General features: G+C 41.8%; 1 protein-coding gene across 2 annotated transcripts in view; it reads left to right on the top strand.

The window, feature by feature from the left end:
- The first annotated feature begins 166 nt into the window (after positions 1 to 166).
- TDRD7 (tudor domain containing 7) overlaps positions 167 to 20,250 on the top strand; it is a 61,776-nt gene continuing 41,692 nt past the window's right edge. Inside the window, exons 1-5 of one of the 2 annotated variants that reach the window (XM_028527744.2) lie at positions 167 to 278; positions 12,141 to 12,353; positions 14,185 to 14,326; positions 15,292 to 15,505; positions 17,923 to 17,996. In XM_028527744.2, the coding sequence (XP_028383545.1) occupies positions 12,147 to 12,353; positions 14,185 to 14,326; positions 15,292 to 15,505; positions 17,923 to 17,996 (637 nt within the window). In that variant the 5' untranslated portion in view covers positions 167 to 278; positions 12,141 to 12,146. Of the gene's footprint in view, positions 279 to 12,140; positions 12,354 to 14,184; positions 14,327 to 15,291; positions 15,506 to 17,922; positions 17,997 to 20,250 lie in introns of those variants that run through there. The other variant, XM_036021952.1, reaches the window with a different exon arrangement.

A 20,250-nucleotide genomic window follows, 5' to 3' on the forward strand; every position in this document is an offset into this window, starting at 1 on the left:
CGGTTTTCCTTCCCACGCGCGGACGCCGGCGTGGGCGGACGAAGCCGGGGTGCCCGCGCGTGCGCACAGCCGAGGCTGGGCGATCCCGGGGCGGGGTGGAGCGGAGCGGGGCGGGGCGGAGCGGGGCGGGGGCTTGAGGTGATTCCCGAGCCGCAGCGGTAGCTCGGCGGAGAGAGGAAACCGAAAGTGGGCGGCGGCCGCGGCGGTGGCCCTGGCGGAGGCGGCGGCGGGAGCTGGGTCCACAGGCGCGGGCACCAGCCGTGGGCCCCCGGAACGAGGTGAGCGCAGGTCCTACCGCTGAGGGCGCGACAGGTGCCGGGCGAAGTCGGACAAGGTTTGGGGACCACCCGGCGCACCTGTGTCTCCGGCGGGACAGTGGCCCGGGCGACGCTCGAACGGGCCTCTTCCCCGCAGCCGCAGGGGATGCCGCGGTCCCGACCCCCGGAAACGGGCCGGGCGCCGGGGGAGTTGGAGTTCCAGAGCGCAGTGTTTTGAATCTGGTGGGACTCCCCCGGCCACTCGGGGCCGGGCGGTGCGCTCCCCCGGGAGTCGGACAGAGCCTCCTGCCGCCTGGGCAACTAAGCGGCGGGGGAACTGCCGCAGCGGGGGTGTGGACAGGGGCGGGAGGCGCTGACCAGGAAGTGGTTCCCGGCACCGGCGGGACCGGCCACTGCCATCAGCCCGGAACCCGGGCTGTCCGAGCCTCAGGCTGTGTGAACTCCCTTCTTTTACACCCGGAGCTTTAAGTTCTAGAAGGGCACGGGCTTTTCTTTACGGACCAGCCCATGCAGGCCGCTCAAGGTAATGCAGGGCACAGACACCATCCATTCGCTCAAACAAATCGTGAGCACCGGGTGGGCTCAGAGTTCCAGGCTCGGAAGGAAATAGGAATCCATGAATGAGTTGTGTCTTAACTTCCATCAAGATCCAGCAAGGTCAGGTTTGCAGCCTCAACTTAATGGGAGGAGGTTTGGAGCCCACACAACTTTTCTGCTCTGATCCACTTGAGGGGTGTAATACTTTTTCGTTAATAACCCAGGGTATCACTCCAAAATAATTTCAGTGATTTGAGCAGGAAAGGGAAATACCTATATTACGCGCAAAAAAAAAAAAAAAAAAAAAAAAAAAAAAAAAAAAAGTAGTCCTGGCTCAAAAGTATTCTGAAAACTGCCCTAAAAACAAAACAAACAAAACTAAGCAAAACAACAAACCACCCATCTAGGTCATCCCCGCCCCCCGCCCAATGGTACAAGTAGAAAAATTGCAGAAGAGTCTTCCTTCTAGTGGTAAGCAATGGCTTAATGACAGACAGTGAAACCTTAACCCAAGTCCCTAACTTACCCGGATCTGCCTTGATGTGTATCAGTGCTGCATACAGCAATTAGCATAGGGTTTGCAGACCTTGGAATCTGAGCTTCTCTTACTGTGATCTTGAACAGTTACAGACTTGCTTTGAACCTGGTTTTCTATTTATCAAATGGAAATATTTAGCTTAATCTTCGTGGCTTTTGTGAGATAACTACTGTAAATCCTTTGAATGATAGTCAGGAAATGTTAATTCCCACCAAACTTCCCATAATTTACATAATTGGATTTCAGTGTCTTGGAAGCAGTGACACATCTTTAAATTCTCTATGTAATATCAAGTGGCACATGGTAGAGATTTTTGCAGTTCCACTCCACTGACTTTAACTGAGCATCAATTACGTGCAAATTACTGTGCCGGGCCCAAGGAATTGCTCCTGAGACCAGCTGGATTAGAACCCACATCTCCTGTGCCCAGTATAGGGCCCTTTGGTGGCACACAGCCTCCCTCTTGGCTAAACACAGTGAGACTGTGATGCAGCAGTGGGTGGTGCTTTCAGATTGCAGTCCCTGTAGATTGGAAATGAAATGTAATCTCTGCTAATGCCCTTTTAAGTGTACTGATTGAGTGTGGCTGAATGAACTATTGTATTTTGTACCAAGAGATTTCAACTTCTTGAAGGACCTCTCTTTAAGTTCTCTGTGCAACATAATCTAGTTGGAGACAGTATGAATGAGAAGGAAAAAGACTTTCTAATCCAACACTAAGTGACTACTCTCTGTTGGATCAAGTGCCATTTTCAAGAACTGAGATGGGACATAGAGAAAGTGCTCTGCTTCTGGGCGCTTTTAGGATCGGCAGATAAATGCAGGAACAACAGACATACCTTGGTATGTGGAATGAAACCTAATTGGTGTTTCTTTCTTTATGTAAAACCTATGAGCTCCGCCCTCTGCTCCCACTTTGTGCTTTGAAAAAGCTTCTTTTTTTTAAAGATTTTATTTATTTGTTTTTAGAGAGGGAAGGGAGGGGGAGAGAGAGAGAGAGAGAGAGAGAGAGAAACATCAATGTGTGGTTGCTGAGGGTTATGGCCTGCAACCCAAGCATGTACCCTGGCTGGGAATCGAACCCGAGACACTTTGGTTTGTAGCCTGTGCACAATCCACTGAGCTACGCCAGCCACGGCTGAAAAGCTTCTTTTAAAAAAAAATTTCCCCATTGGGCCAATTTTTAAAGAAAGTTTTGTCTTTCAAACAACCTATTTAAAAGTAATTTATTTTGTCATTTTAGCTGAAAATGTGTACATGTGCCAATTGGAGCTTCTGATCAGCGCAAGTTACCCAGTGGGACCCCAGAGTGAATACGGTGTGTTAGCTATGCAGCTTTCTCAGGAGGAGACAAACCTGTGGTTCCCATACCCCCCTTCAGAACTCCAAGGGCTCCAGAGAGAGTCAAGAGCCGTAAATCTTGCCCACCTTCCTCATCTCTTGTGGGAGAAAAAGAGATCTGAAGTGACTTGCTCGCAGGGTCACATATACTTAGTAGCATAAATAGGATTAAGGCACATACTCCTAAATAAGCTAGTTTGTCATCTCTAGTATATAGATTTATGGAAAGACCTTGCTTATATATTTGTAGTATGAACTTAGTAATGCATGCATAATTTGCAGTTTGAAGTGACAGCAATAAAAAAGAAAACTGCTTCCTGAAGATACTCTATGGAAGTATTGTACCTCACCATTTGAGCCATTAATTACTATCTTTCCTTTTAAAAAGAGTTGGTAAATAAGTAATTCAGGTGGTAATAAATAGACTGTAATTGGAAAGAAAAGGTACCATGTCAAACTGTTGCAAGATGAGGAATCGTGTGGAAGGGTCTTAGGCAAAAAGCCTTCCCTCTTAGGCCAGGTGTATTGTTTATAAGATGAGGGGTTTGGGATGATGTCTAAAGTCTTTTCAGTATAGACATTCTGGACTATAGAGGCCTGGCTTGTTGTTGAAATAGTGTCTTCAAGGATAAGGGCGTCCAGTTGCCAAGACTATATCCCCCTAGCAGATACTAAGAACTGAGTAGCTGATTAAAGAGAGATTACTCGGTGATTTCAGTTTACCCTAATAATTCTTCAGATTTATTTTGAGGGTTTAGTGCCACTCTACAACTCAGATTTATGACATGAAAAATGCAGTGAGGAGGATGAGCCAGGCAGTACAATTGGAAATCGTTGAGAAGAGAGAACCTTGGAGAAGAGAAGGCATAGGGGAGAGGCAGACCAGCTTGGCTTAAAGGCCTTTGGGCACCAGCAACACCGGGAAGCAGATAAAATGCAAATGACTGAGCCAGGGAGGATCCGTCAGCAGTGAAGGCGCGTGTCTAGAGGACTCCAAAACCAGGTTCTTCAGAGCAAGACTTTTCCTCAGGACCATTTTTAGGTGTATTAAAGAAAAAAAAAAAGCTGTGAATTTCCAAAATACGGTTTTGAGAATTAGTTTAAGCTCTTGAAGTTGCTCAAATCTTGCTTTTCTCAGGTTTGGCATTACTTTCCCCTACTTCTTGCCCCACTTCCTGTACATATTAGCAGTTTGGGGTGCTCGCAGTTAAAATGAAAGGATAAACCGTGTCAATTGCCACCACTGAAATTTTGCAACAGTTGGCAGTTCTTTTGGATTTGGGTGCCACACCCTTCTGTCAGAATGTGGAGGGTCCCTGTTGCAGCCACTTTAAGGGTTCGGCATACCCCGGGGTTGCTGTCAGTGTCCTTTAAGTGCCAGATTTACTTTTAGAAGCCTACTTTGCATTTGGAGCAGCTGTCAAAAAAGAACCCTAGGTTTGGGAGCCAGAAGACCTGGGTTCTTGTGCTTCTGGCCATAAAAATACGTGAGACCTGGAATATTTACCCTGGGCCTCAGTTTTCCCAGTTAACTGAAGAGTTTGGAGGAGATGGCGTGAGGGTGCCCCCTAGAATTCCGTGTGTCTCTCAGCTCCCCTTGCTGAGGTCGGGCCCGCCATCTACACTGCATTCCTCAGCCAGACAGGGTCTGAGGACCTTGTGGGCTTGTACTCCCGCGGGGGCTCTCTGTTGAGAGACCACTCGCTAAAGCAGTAGGTGACTTTTTGTCTACTATTTAGGTGAGAAGTCTTAGAGGAGAAGGCCACTTGGAGGAGTGGCTTTCTTACCAAGCTTACCAGTTCATAAGTATGTGAATGAGGGAAGAAAGAAAATCTGGGAAAATTCTGATATTTCAAATTTAATACCACACTGAAAATTTCTCCAATATACCAATGCTTATATCATTTCACTCTTAGCCCTTTAATACATATATTCACAGGTAATTTCCCACCCACACCATGCTTCTGGGGAAGTGTTTTTAATTAAGTAGCTACTGGAGGTCAGGTATTGTGGTAAGCACATATAACTCTACTTTTAACTCTTGTCATTCAGAAAGAGAGGCAAGGAAAGGAGGAGGAAAAAGAGAGAAAGGAAGTGAAAGTCAAGTTCAATTATGTTGTGATCTGTTGTGGCCATTTTCTTCCTCCTCGTCTGTGGTCTTTGCTAACTGACCTTGCTCAGTTTTTGAAATCAGAAATACTCCTGGTAAATAATTCTCTTGGCCCACTTCCACTTTACTCTGTTGTTTAGGATTCTGATTCAGTTGAAACAGCTCTCTTAAGCCCCTTCATTATCTAAGGAAATCCTTAAGAATTTTAGCCTGAGAACCTGTAGTCTAAAACAGAGACGGTCAGCCTTATTTCTCCCAACTCAGTCTAACCTGTGGTCCACTAGGGCTTACATAATATTCTCAAAATAAAAGTAATTTGAATTCTCTTAAGCTCTAAATGTATGCATCACAATACTTGTAGAGAACAGAAAAAAGGGAGAAGGGATTTGAAAGATCATATTGGCAACTTAAAAACTTTGGGAAGCCACTTTAGAAAAACTTCAAACAGTTATTTGGAGGGATGCCTAAAGGTTTGCCATTGAGACACTGAGAGTTGACATTCCCATGATAAGCTTCCTTTTTGTTTCTAATGGGTGACGTCCAAGGTGGTAAACTTGATTTTTGTAGCTACAGAAAGTATCCTTATATGCTGCACCTTTTGTAAAAGTTCTCCAGTGTCATCGCCATCTTCAGGAAGTCTCAAAATGTGCCATGATAACCACGGAATTAACAAAACTTAGAGCATCAAAGCAATATAGTAGACTGGGAAATGATAATGATTTTTAAAGCTTTAGTTGTACCTTTCTTTTTGTCCAAAGCCTAAAGTGGTATTGCTAAGTAGGAATTGCGGACCAAACTGGAAGAAATTGACAAGCACGAGAACAAAATGTACATCTGAACATGACATACAATCACTTAGCATTCCAGGTTTTACTGAGCTTTCCTGCTTCTCACCAGCTTCGAGATCCTCAGTCGTACAGTATAAGAGACTAGCCTTCCCTCCAGAAAGTTGTTTGCAAATAGAGAATTCTAGTATCCCATGAAAATAGCATATACTTTAAAAGGCGGGGATGGAGGGGGAAGGGGAGGGATACCTAATTCATGTGGTGCCAAGCATTGCTTCCCAGTCTTCTCAAGTATAAGGTCCTTTTTGTTGTTACCTTTGTAAAATTTGGGAAACCTCACACACTAGCAGCTGTACTTCCAGTGTCTATTGGTTGATAAGCTACATTGCTATTCAAAGCTGTTGTGAATTCAGTATCAACTTGAGTGTGTGAATCCCAATGGTATCTGCGCACTGTTTGAAAAGCAGGGACGCATGTGCAACAGCAGTGTTCCAGCAGTGCTCACTGCCACCGGGATGTGTGGGCTCCTTGCAGCGACACTGTGGCACTGAGCTGGGCCTGCTTATGAGAACACGGGCCCAGAGAAGAAAGGCCCAGAAATAAGCTCCCTGGGGCTTCCCAACCACAGCTTGGTGGCACAGTTGGCTATCTCAGTTGGGTTATGAATGTGATTAAAATGTGGAAATAATTTAAAAATAAAGATTATTCCTTTAATAGTTTACATTTTAGCGAGTAGGAGAGAAGAGCAGTGCTGTTAGGTAGCTGGAGAGTTTCTCATTCATTTGTTCACCGTTCACTGAGCTGTTCTTGTAGGCTGGACACTGGGGATTCAGTAGCGACCAAAACCTTACAGAACCCTGCTTTCACAGAGCTTACATTCCAGATGAGGAGACAGGTGGTGAAATTCAATCAAGATGAGTGTGTGGTGGTGGTGGTGGTAAGTGCTAAGAAGGAAAGGAAGGCAGGAAAGGGGAGTAGGGAGTCCTGAGCAGCTGGCATAACTGTTAGCACTTAGAAAAGGGTGGCCAGGGAAGGCCTTACTGAGAAGGCGACATTTGAGCAAATACCTGAAGGAGGAATTGAGGTCAGAGGAGTAGGGTGGGCACAGATCGTGTGGGACCCTTTTGGATGCTGGCCACCTTCTTGTATCACTTGGTGGTGGCGGCAGTGGTGATGATAGGAGTAGGGACGAAAAACAGGTGCTCTTTTCACTGTGGCATTAACTTAGGGACACAAGCAAGAGGCAGCACGGCACAACCTTCTGTAGTCCTCTGTCCCTCCCCCAAACAAAGTCGGAATCAAAGAAATATCAAACTTCTTTGGGTTTTAGCTATGGATTGTAACTATGCTAATATGTACGTTAAAGACAGTGAAACTAGGGTGTGTGTGTACACCATGAGCCTGTCTCGGGTCAGGTTGGGAAGTGTAATTTACGGGAAAACATCCATCAGCTGCCAGTGAAAGAAGATAAGCAAACACGTGGTTTGAGAGAATGGGGAAAGTGAGATATAAGGATGAGCACTCCTGTGCCACACAAATCAGCGCTGGTTTTTTATTTATTTCATTTTATTATCAGTTGCTCACAGCAAATACATACGTTGTATCCACGAAACATACCAGAGTGTTGGGACAGAAGGACAGGCTAATCAGGATACAGGCTGAAAGACTTCTACTGTATCTTGACAGAGCCTAGGTCCCAAAGGAAGAAGCCTCCTTTAAAGAGGGTGGGATTAAGGAGCAAGCGCTGGGTGTAGCTTCCCAGCTTTTACTATACCGTGTGGCAGTCAGGCAGGCTGCGTGGGCGGGGCGTTTGGGCCTCCCCCTTAACAAGTTTGCACTTAACAACTCCGAGTTTGTTAAGTGCTCTATTCAGGAGATCCCTACTGGCAAATGTTTCAGAGCAGAAATAAGGAAGATTGAGGGGCCATTTCAGAGAAAGTGACCTAGAATTGTTCTTCCAAGGATGGAAGTAGAAGGTTTCATGTAAGGCAGCTCTAAGGACAAGCCTCTGATTAGCCTCTAAGATGGGATTAGACCTGCCTTTTCAGACCAGCCTCATTTTGTTGGGAATTTTTACATTCATATTCATGTGGGATTTTGCTCTGTGCTTTTGTTGTAGCATCTGTCTGGTTTTAGTCTCAGCATAATGCTGGCCTCATAAAATGAGTTCAGGAGTGCTCCCTTCCCCTGTATTTTGTGGAAAGAATTTGTGTGGAAGTGGTATCACTTCTTCCTTAAGTGTCAGGTATAATTTGCCAATAAAGCCGTCTTGGCTTTGAGTTCTCCTTGAGTGAAGGTTTGTAACTACAAATTCAGTTTCTCTAACAGGTGTAACATAGTATATTCTATGACAATAAGGTTATCTTCTTAGGTAAGCTTTGGAATTTGCCTTTCAATGAATTTGTCTATTTTATCTAAATTTCCAAGTGTATTGGCATAAATTGTTCATAATATTTTCTTTTAAATGTCTGTAGGACTGTTTTGTCTTCCTGATGAATTGGTGGCCCCCTTTTCAATCCCATTTTTGGTATTTGTGTTTGCTATTTTTTTCTTGATTAACCTGCCTAGAAGTTTATCAATTTTATTGATATGTTAAAAACACGACTTTTGCTTTCAGTTTTTTTCTCTACTTTTTTTCTATTTCATTACAGATCTGTCTCCTCATTTCAGTATTTATTTTGCCTTATCTTTATTACTTCCTTCCTCCTACTCACTTTTGTTATACTTGACTCTCTTTTGTTCTCCAGGTTGTCGATTAGATCACTGATTCGGGACCTTTCTTTTCTAACACGACCGTATAATGCTGTAAATTTCCTTCTAAATGCTGCTTTAACTGCAACCAGTAAATTTTTATATATTGTTTTCTTTTTTTAGGATTTTGTTTATTTAGTTTTAGAGAGGGAAGGGAAGGAGAAAGAGAGAGAGAGAGAAACATCAATGTGTGGTTGCTGGGGGCTGTGGCCGGCAACCCAGGTATGTGGCCTGACTGGGAATTGAACCTGCGATACTTTGGTTCGCAGCCCGCACTCAATCCACTGAGCTATGCCAGCCAGGGCTTATATATTGTGTTTTCATTTATTTAAAAATATTTTCTGATTTGGGGGAAGGCTTACTCTTTGATCGTTGGTTATTTAGAAGTATGTCATTAAATTTATCAGTACATATATTAATGTCATTGATACCTAACTTAATTTTGTTCTGGTCATAGTATATTCTTTGTGTAATTCCAGTTATTCTAAATTGGTCAGGGATTATTTCAAGTTTCAGAATATATTCCAGCTTGGTGAATGTACCGAGTGCTCTTGAAAAGAATGTGCATTCTGTTGTTGAAGTGGAATATTCTGTAAATACCAGTTAGATTAATTTGGTCGATAGTGTTGCTCAGCTCTTCTATGTCCTTACTGATTATTTTGTTTACTGGGTCTACTAACTGAGAAAGGAGTTTTGAAGTCTGCAGCCATCACTGTGAATCTGTGTATTCTTGCAGCTCTCTTGGTTGTGCGCTGTGTGTTCTGAAGCTCTGACTGCAGGTGCAGTCTCACTTAGGATTGTAGTGTCTTCCTGATGAATTAATTCCCGAATTACTGTGTAATGTCTCTCTTTGCCCCGGCAATATTCCTTGTTCTGATGTGAATCTAGCCATGTGTTAGCATGTCATGTCTTTTTTTTTTCATTTTTAACCTATTTATTTGTATTTAAAATAGGCTTCTTTTAGATAGTATTTGGTAAGTCTTGCCTTTATATCCACTCTGCCAATCTATAACTTTTTATTACAATATTTTGGTCATTTACATATAATGTGATTATTGGTAAGATTGGTTTTAAATCTGGCATTTTGCTAGCTGTTTTCTATTTGCCCTGTCCTTTGTAGTTATTATTATTTTCCTTTTGCTCTCATCTTTATTACTTCTTTCAGTTTCTTTACTTCTGCCTGCTTTTTAATTGAATTTTTATTGTTTTATTTTTACTACTAGATTATTAATTATACCTCTTTAAAAATTTTTAGTGGTTGCTCTAGAATTTACAATTTATGTCTTTATCACATTCTACTTTCAAATAATATTATACTACTATATATACAGTATAAGAACCTTTCAGTAGCATACTTCCAGTTCCTCCCTCATTCTTTGTGCTATTGTTGTACATTTTACTCATACATAATTATTCACGCCACATGAGGGAATTTTTTTTGGTGGTAGAAATGTCTGTATCTTGATTGTGGTAATGATTGCAAGAGTGTGTATATTTTTTAAAACTCAAGACATGTCAGATGTCCAGCCAAGGTGGAGGTGTAGATAGATACACTGTTCCTCTTCACCCAACCAACAACAAATTTAAAAATAAAAAATAACCAGAACTGCAAGAAAATTGAACTGTATGGAAGTCCAACAACCAAGGAGTTAAAGAAGAAACATTCATCCAAACCAGTAGGAGGGGCAGAGACAGGCAGCCAGGAAGAGAGGACTCATAGCAAGACGGAGGCTGGCAGAGCAGGCAGTCCCACATTCAGGTGCAGTTAAACCAGGAGGAACAACTAGGGGTCGAGACAGACCAAGCAGCCCAGGGTTCCAGTGCAGGGAAACCTCTGGCTGTAAACATCTGTGTGGGTTGAGGTGGCAGGAGAAACTCTCAGTCTCACAGGAGAGTTGGTTGGAGAGACCCACAGGATTCTAGAAAGTACACAAAATCACCCACCCAGGAATCCGCACCAGAAGGGCCCAATTTGCTTGTGGGTACCGGAGGAAGTGACAAAGCCAGCTGAGAGCTGAGCAAGCAGCATTGTTCCCTCTTGGACCCTTCCCTGGCATACATCCCCACAATGCAGTGACATGGATAGCCCCACTCTGTTGATTACCTAAGGCTCTGCCCCTTACTACATAACAAGACCACCAAGACAAAGAAATATGGCCCAAGGGAAAGAACAGATCAAAGCTCCAGAAAAAATAAAACTAAGCAATGAAGAGATAGCCAACCTATCAGATGCAGAGTTCAAAACACTGGTAATCAGGATGCTTACAGAAATGGTACAGTATGGTCACAAATTAGAGGAAAAAGTGAAGGAAAATATAAGTTGTCCATGGCTTATTCTTGCTCCTTCCTTTAGTGAAGGGCTAAGTTCACTTTTCCTGGTAGCTTGAATGTCATTCTCCAAATCTGTCTTCGTTCTGTGTACCATTAGTCTAAAGAAAGTTTGAATGGTTAATTTTGAAATGTGATTGTTACTGATCAATGAAAATTCCTAGCCAAGGTCCTCATGGATTTCCTAGGTACCAAAATTTAGTAGTCACTTTCCTTTTTTTCTCTCCTGTGTCTGCTGTGTATGACAGTTTTGAACATGCCATTCTTCTTGGTTCTTTCCTCTTTTTGTTCATGTGATATTGTGACTCTGCTTTTTCTGCTTCTTGTTCTCTGGTCCCCTTTTCTCAGCCTTTTATAAATAATTCTTCTGCCCATTCCTTAAATGACAGCGTTCCAGAAAGGTCCATCCTTGACTTTGTTTTTGACTCTCTTGTCACCAAATACCACGTACATGCTGAAGGCCAGCAGTCTGTAACCAGCTCAGACCTCTGGCTTACGTTCCTAGTAAGTATACCTGTGTGGCCGCCCTGTGAGCATCCCAGACTCCCACGTCCAGAATTAATTCACTCTCTTCCATTATTGCAGACCTGCCTCTGCCTCACCGCAGTGTGGGTCATTACTGTCCACCATACTTCTAAGACAGGAACTTGGAACCTCCCTCGTTATCCAAACCAGTTAATCAGTTCCTGTTGATTTTACCTCTTCACTACTTCTCAAATTGATTTTTCTTTGTTTATTCCTAAGACCCTGTTTTCAGGTCCTCCACATTTCTAAGTGTTCTTGCAAGTCATTCATCTGTCTCCTTCTAATTTATCTTCTCCACTAGTGAATAGTGATGATCCTAAAATGCAGAGCTCACTATTTTATCCCCCTATTTAAAATCCCCCTAAGGCCCCACATTACTTTCGGCAAAAATGCAAGCATATTAGTGTAATATGATAGTGTCTTCTGGGTCTGCCTCTTCCCACGCCTTCCATCCCTATCTTTCAGTCCTTCGCTTAGAGTCTTTGTTCAGCCATGTCCAGCCATTTAACTACCTGGAACTCTCAGAACCTGCCATGCCCTTCTTTCTCACCACTGTGCCTTTTGCACTTTCTGTTCCCTCTACTTGGGGCTGATACCTCTCCCCATGTCTGCCTCCCCTCCACACACACACACACATATACCCTTTTCCTCCTTGCCTGGTTGATTCTCTCTTGTTTTTTAGGTTTTCTTTTGAGTCTGCCCTCTTCTGGGAAACATTCCCTGATATCTTCCTCCCACAGGCTAGTCTTTGAGCCTTTCCAACTTCCTCTGCATTCTCATAATATTCTGTGCTTTTCTCTACCCTAGCAGTTCCTGCCCTGTGTTGTAACAGCACAGAAAGTATCCAGTAACAATTTATGGAATAATCTAGTGTACACTCTGAAAATCAACTTGAATTCACAAGCTAATGAATCATCTCACAGTAATCTTCTACTGTGCTCTTGTAGGTGAAGATGCTGGAAGCTGATCTGGTTTCAAAAATGCTACGAGCTGTTCTACAGTCTCATAAGAATGGAATAGCATTGCCTCGGCTCCAAGGAGAGTACAAATCCTTGACTGGAGACTGGATCCCCTTCAAGCAGTTAGGTTACCCTACACTAGAAGCCTATCTGAGAAGTGTGCCAGCAGTTGTCAGGATAGAGACCAGTAGATCTGGTGAGGTAAGGAGGTAACTGTGTGCGTCAGAAAAGTCAACCAGTTCTTCATTGCGTGTCTGGCACTTGCAGTCTCATAACTATGATAGAAGTGAAAGCGAAGAGTGGCTTGGGATTGGTAGCGAGAGAGAGCGCAACATGCGAGCACAGCCCGGATTCTGGTTCCTTTGGTTAATGCCTCAAATTCTTTCTGTTGTAAAAATAAGATTCTGACCACATTAAGAAATTTTAAAATTGAGGTTTATGTAGTTTCAACAAATGAAATAACTGTACTGGAGACCTTAACTGCCAAACATCACACCCATCCATTATAAGCCTGCTACAACTGTTTTCCTCAGGTCACCAGTGACCCCCTGATCACCAAGCTAACAGACACTCCTAAATTCTCACACTTGACCTCGCTCTCCTGATCAGGAGAGTGGTCAAAGGGGAGGTTCACCTAATCTGTAATAATTATTGTGAGGAGCAGGTATAAATTAATTAAATACTGTATTAATAAAACAACTTTCTTCAGCATCCCTCATTCTTCCAGAGAGAGTTAAACAGTTAAACCACTTAAGCCGTGCTTTCTACTTGGCCTTTTATGATACGTCCAGGGTACTGCTTGACACAGTGTTTTCTACTTAGTCCCTTTGTGTCTTTCTCCTTCATAAGTTTCTTGAGGATGAGAGATTGTTTTTCATACCTAATAGCTGGGGCTTAATAAATGTGTTGAATGTACAAATGATGAAATGTCTGAATGAATTAATAAATTAATAATGCTTCATACAGTTACTAAGCTATAACTTATTCTTTATTTCCCTATTTTGGACATTTTTAATGTTTCCAGGTCTTGACTATTAGAATAGCCCCTAGTGAATATATTTGGACATGTAACTTTTCTTCTTTCAAATTATATTCTTGTAACATATTTTTAGGAACAGAAATACTGGCCCAAAGAGTAGGAACCTGTTCTGGCTTGTTTTTGCTCTCCTGTTCTTGATTTCAGCTTAGAATGAAAGACTTACCTAGCAGATGGGACTTTAGAGATGATCTAGTCCTAGTAGTCTAGGTACTTTTAAAAAATATTTTTTTCAAATATCCTATATGTCACACTAATTTTTTCCAAAAAGGTATAAAGCTGAGCTGCTGTGTTTTAAGCAGGGGTAGAGGGTGCTGGCCCTCCATTTGCCCAGCCTGACCTTCACACCCTTGCCACTGTGAGGCCCCTGCAGCACCTCCATGGAGTCCTAGGGCTCCATTGGCCAGTTTGAAAGCCCCAGATCGAAACACAGTTTCACAGCTGCAAATCCTGAGATTAGGGAGGTGAACTAATTTGCCCTAAGTCACAGCTCCTCTGTGCTGTGGCAAGACCAGGACTGAGTGGTCTTTGCAGGGTAATGCAACACAGCAGCTACGAGTACCTACTTTGGATTCAGAGAGCTGGCCTAGCTGTGTGACTTGGGAGAGTTGCTAACTTCCCTGAGCTTCTGTTCCTTGTTATTTAAAATTGAACAAAATGTATCTCACAGATTATGTAAGGTAAACATGCAGATCACAGGTTTCTTCTGGTTGATTTGTTAACCCCATAGTACCTAGCACATTGTAGATGCTTAATAAGTACCAGGTTAAGGAATAAATGAAATTTTCAATTTAAGCAAAGAAAATTATTCCATGTACTTGGTTTCTCTGTAGAGAATATAGTTTTGCTCTAACATTATCAAGGAGAGGCGTGAATATTTGCATACAGCTTGGTTTGGGACATGGAAACTCGCTGAGATCCACTTTTAAAAACGGGCCTCTGGGCACTAGTGTGTCTGAACAACGTTTCTCCTCTCACTTTGCCTCTCGTGAACAGATCACCTGTTATGCTGTGGCCTGCTCAGAAACGGCGAGAATCGCTCAGCTAGTGGCTCGTCAGAGGAGTTCTAAAAGGAAAACTGGGCGGCAAGTTAATTGTCAGATGAGAGTAAAGAAAACCATGCCATTTTTTCTAGAAGGTAAGGTCTTCTCATGCGCTAAAAAAATTTAAGCCTGTATATGCATACACTGACATGTAGAATTAATGGAAATATTGCTTGTATTCATGACAAACACTTATAGTTGTTAACATTCATATGTCAAGGGTGAAATCCTGAAGCCAGAACTTCCATTTGAAATTAAGTGAACATGGTGAGTCTGACTTACTAAATGAGATAATTACTCAGTGCAAAATAACTGAGAGGAGATTTTAATTAAGCTAATGGCAAAAATCTGGCTTTATTATTTTAGGTTCTTTGAGGGAAAGCCTCATCCAGAGTGTTGGATGAACCAAGAACTGTGATTTAATGTCTTATTTTACCAAAGCATTTCTTTTAGTATAAACCCTCTATTTAAAAAACAAACAAACATGAATTATATAGTATACAAAGGTGTTAAATAGGCCACTCAGCCTGGGTTTACTGAATTTATAGTCAGTCCTGAAACTGAATTCTAAGAAATAGTTCAGTGGTAATAGGAAAGAATAGATGCCTAAATGCCTCAGCAAGCATTTTAGGTGAGTCAGAATGGCAATGGAGGCCTTTATTTTGAAGAGGAGACTCGAACCCAGACTTCAAGTGCTGGGAAGAGTTTAAATTGATGGAGAAGAGGTGGGAGGACCCAGATAAGGTGGAGTGCGCTGCATTTGTAAGAGCATGAGGAGGCTGCCACTGAAATGTTAGTTGGTAAGTAGGGGGAAAGTAGCTGGCTATTCTAGAAGATGAAACCACATTTTGAAGAACCTCATCATTAAATACTCACCAATCTATACCTCCTCTACTGACCAAGCTTCACATGGCCACTTCCTCACGTTCTCACACACTGCTTGGGGAGTGGAGGCCCACTCTGCACAGAGCGGGAGAGAGCATCTGCTCAGGGGAGTGCCGTGATGAAGCTGGGGTTTGGGGAAGCTGATTCATTCCATTCTGTGTATCTGTCTCCACAGGAAAACCAAAAGCAACTCTCAGACAACCAGGATTTTCTTCAGATTTTTCTATCAGCAAAAAGCCTAATCCACCACTGTCAAGAGACAGAGGAAACTCTCTTGGAATTAAGTATGATGTTGAAATGCCGCCTTACACATTGCATGCAAACGTCGGAAGTGAAGTGTTCAAAGACGTTCCAGTGCAGAGGCCTGTGACCATGCCTGTCAGCAACAGGTATTTGCTCTGTGACTGAAAGGAGAGGGCCAGTGGACCTAAGGCAGTCAGTGTTAAAATGTATGTTCAGGGCAAGGAAGTACTTTCTGTTTTGTCTAACGTAAGTTCACATGTAGAGAAATGCATCATTGCTATTAAGTCCACTTTTCCTGGCTGCATGAATGTCATTCTCTGAATATCTCCATTCTCTATTTTCTCCTCATTTTTGGTATTCTCTCCTTGTGAAATTCACTTTAAAAGCTCTCACAAATTGTCCCAAGATGCTATTCAGCATAACTTACAACTTTTTCTAAAGACCTTTCTTGTAATTAATTTTGGAATCAGGATTGTGGGGGCCTGGGGAGCATGCTCTACACCATGACCTGGTGTCTCCTACCTCTCACCTAGTGGCACCAGGTGGCCCAGGTAAGAGCCTTCCACCCCTGCAGGTAGCACCAGCAGTGACTTTGTGGGGTCCCAACAACAGCCTAAACAGTGGACCCAAGTTGGTGCTCTTTAAACTGCAGTCTAGCTTCTACCCCTCCCACATAGCAGCACCAGGCCCGGGGAAGGGCATTCTGCTCCCATGGGAGATCTCCGTGCAGAGATCAAGCAGAAGCCCCAGAAGCAACAGGTGAATATATCACACCAGAATAGTACTATAAGGGCCCTGAAAACTAAACTGTCAGTGGAACCACTGCCTGCAAAAGTGGGCTAGGAGCTATGTGCTAAACCTAAACAAGGTAAATGCTGGCTAAAATAGGACATTTAAATAGGATCCGTAGGCTCCAAACATATTCCCTAATGTCCAGTGTACAAAAAACAAACAAAACCACTCATTATACTAAGAACGAGCAAAATGACTACTTGAATAAGAATAGATAATCAACAGACACCAACACCAGGATGCATCTGATGTTAGAATTATCAGGCAAGGATTTTAAGGCAGCTGTCATAAAAACGTTTCCATGAGCAATGGCAAGTATTTTTGAAAAAATGGGAAATTCACCAGAGAAATAGAACATAGAAAAAAGAACCAAATGGAAACCATAGTACTGAAGAATACAACACCAAAATAAAAAAAAAATGCACTGGATGAGCTCAGTAACAGAATGAATATGGCAGAGGAAAGAATCAGTAAACTTGAAGATAGAACAAGAGAAATTAGCAAATGAAACAGCAGAGTAAACAGATGTCAAAAAATCAAACCAAACCAAAACAAAGTAACAGCTAGCAAATCCTGAGGGGTCTACAGGGAAAAAACTAGCAGAGTCCTTGGGGACCTATGGAAAAAATAAGAAAGATCTTATGTTTATATTGTCAGAGTTTCAGAAGGAAAAGAGGGAGTGAGGCTCAAATGAGTATTTGAAAGCACAATGGCCGAAAACATCTGAAATTTGGCTAAGGATGTAAACCTGCAGATTTAAGAAGCTTAGAGAATTACAAACAGGATGAATCTAAAGACAGTCACACCAAGACATCGCATAATTAAACTTCTGAAAACTAAAGACAAAGAAAAAAACTTGAGAACAGCCAGAGAAATGGCAGGTCACCTGTAGGGGAATACCAGTTAATGACAGTGGATTCCTCATCCACAACCATGGAGGAAAAAAATGGCATAGTTTCTAGTGCTGAAAGAAAAAAAAAACCCTCAACCACAAACTCTGTATGATGGCATTCACTCCTATAACATTCACTCCTCCTTGTGTGTGCCAAGCACTGGGCACAGGGAACACAGGTAATTAGGACACTTGGAGTCTAGTGAGGGAGACAGACATGAACACAAACTAGTTCTGTCTCTGCATGTGGCTTATTTCTTTGTCCTCATATTTGGAAAAATTTTGCTCTATATATATCCAATGTAATTCATATAAAATTATTTTGGTGAGTGTATAAGGTGGGAAATCTATGTTTATTTTTTTCTAAGTACTTGTTCGAGCCATCCCTTCTTTGGTTTGAAATGCCACTTTCATCACATGCTAAGGTATAATGTAAGTGAGTGTTTCTAAGCTCTCTACAATTTTACCTATCTGTCCAATTATTCTAAGTATTGGAATTTTAGAATGCATTTCAATATCTGGTGATGCAAGTCCTTTAGTTTTTAGTTACGCTCCAAAATAGTCTCTATGCTCAACTGTTTATTCTTTGCATTTTTTTAACTTTGTATTGCTTGTTCCTTAAAGGTGATTAATTGGAACTCTGACTTCCAAGTTCTTTTATAGTCCTTGTTTAAATTTAGCTTTTAATACTTTTTCTTTGGGTGAATATGAAACATGAAACCCGAATCAGGTATATTGTTATTTCAACTCATTTTGAAGTATTTTATGACTTGTTTTCCTGTTCCGTGCCACAGAGACTCTAATGAAAAAGGGAGTGTTTAAAACTTGGTGTTGACTTTATTATTTGAATTTTAATTTACTTTTTTAATTATACTTCAGGTTTAGCCCAAAAGCATCCTTCCCACCTCCTTTTCAGATGCACCTCTCAAGGACCTGCACCAAGGAAATGAGTGGTATGTTCCTAAGCATTAGCTTCGTCATGCATTTTGGCTCCTAGAGCCTCCGAGCCCCTGGAAAACTCTCTGGGGTGGCTTTTGACCTCTGCTCTCACTTTCTTATGTTTGGAATGTATCTGTCCTCCCTCGTTCCTAATTTCTCTAAGTTAGGCATGGACGTGATCTACAGAGAAAATAATACCTTAATGATATCATTACTATTCCAACTTGAGACATTCCTCATGCCAGACCTATTCTGTTTCTATTCCACGGGTCCCCTGCAGAGATACTCAGGTCTGTTGTCACCCTCTCCCTCATTAAGGGGAGGATTGAAAGTGCATAAATGTGGGGCCTGAACTCATAAAATCATCTCAGACGCTCAGGGCATTTAAGTGTGAATATAAATGATTCCTTGGGTTATAAAATCCCAAAGGGGCTATAAAGGAAACAGTTGGAGACAAAATATAAAGTCAGAGAATCTGAAGATTAGAAATGCACCCACTCATCATCTGGTCTCCTCCAGGCAAGGTACCAACCCCTTGCCTGTAGCCCCACCTGAGGGACAGACAGAGTGTTTCCAGAATTACTACTTGTGTTCATGTCATTTAAATGTGCTTGTAAAGGATTTGCTGCTTTAAGTGTGATTCTTACTAAGTTGAAATCATTTTTTTCCCTTAAGAACACATCTACAGTATTTCTTATATAAGTTAATTGAGCAATATGATTTTTGTTTATGTCAATTACTTTAATATATGCATTTTCTGAAACATGACCACTCAGTATAGTTGTATACCCTTTAGAGGTTGTAAATCATTTTAAATTAGAATAAACTTTTTCTGCAGAACCAAAGGGACCTATTCAGGAGTATTGCAATTCACGTGGCAGCTGATATGTGTCTCTTATTTTCTTAACCCAAGGAATCATTTATATTCATATGTACATGTTAGTGGCCATTTCACACAGTTTAGGTTCCCAGCTTTTAAATGATGGTGTATCTGAAACTATTTAATGAATTTAAATTTTGTATTTATGAATTTTAAATCTTACCCTCTAATGAGTGAGAGGGTGATAAGAGACACACGTATCCTGTGTGCACACTTACACACAGCCCCTTCCGCCAGCCCAGGTCACTTTATTGATTTAACAAAAGGCACCAGAGCTCTGGTCACTCCGTAGGGCCCCAGAGCAGGTGCATTTGCAAACACTCCAGCTGTTTGTCAGCTGCTAATGCTCTCGCTTTCAGTGCAGTCTGGCCAGTTCTGACAAACTCATATTTTTTCTGGCACTTTTATATCATTATTTGGGAAGAACTTATTAAATAAATTAGTTCTGCCTTTAATAGGCATCTTAGATGGGCATCCTGGGCCCTTTTGTTCACAGAGCCAAAGTAAGTGTCAGCAAAGCTAGGCCTCGCCCTGAGGTGGGCGATGCAGCCTGCCAGCCTCAAGGAGCAGCTCGCCCTTCGACCTTCTGGCCTCCTTAGAGTCCGGGGTCTTCACTCCAGCCTGCAGGTCTATACCAGGCAGCTTAAATTAAATTAAATTACAGTTGTTGAATCCCAGCAGAAATCCTTTGTGATTAAGATATGAATGTATTTTACTTGTAGTTGGTAATTTTTAAAAATGCTCTGTATTCCAATGAAATTTAAAAGAGATTTGGAATGAACTTCATAGTTCTTAAAATACCAGAACTGCCAACTATTGTGAACACTCAAATTTCTTTGTCTTAGGGTGTTCACTCAGGCACTCTAAATTTTAAATAAAAAGTAAATGAGTAAGAGCCAGTCAACACCTTATGAATATTCACTCATGAAAGATAAATAGTATGAATTGGGTAAATAAAAACAAATCATTAATAGTTATCAGTGGGCTTCAAACCTTTTATTTATAAACTGTGGCTGGGATGATTATTGTAAGTGGATCATTTTTTAGCTGTATTGCTGAATTATTTTTCTCATTAATAAAGGGGAAAATTGAGCACATCTTAAAACCTGGATAATTTATTTATTTTTTTTAAGATTTTTTAAAAATATATTATTTATTTATTTTTAGAGAGGGAAGGGAGAGAGAGAGAGAGAAACATCAATGTGCGGTTGCTGGGGGCCATGGCCTGCAACCTAGGCATGTGTCCTGGCTGGGAATCAAACCTGCGATGCTTTGGTTCGCAGCCCGCGATCAATCCACTGAGCTATGCCAGCCAGGGAAACCTGGATAATTTATTTTTTTAATAAAAATCGTTAATCTTATTATTAAGGTATTATTATCCTTATGCC

The sequence above is a fragment of the Phyllostomus discolor genome, chromosome 3 (assembly GCF_004126475.2).
Source record: "Phyllostomus discolor isolate MPI-MPIP mPhyDis1 chromosome 3, mPhyDis1.pri.v3, whole genome shotgun sequence".
In the NCBI taxonomy this organism is placed as follows: domain Eukaryota; kingdom Metazoa; phylum Chordata; class Mammalia; order Chiroptera; family Phyllostomidae; genus Phyllostomus; species Phyllostomus discolor.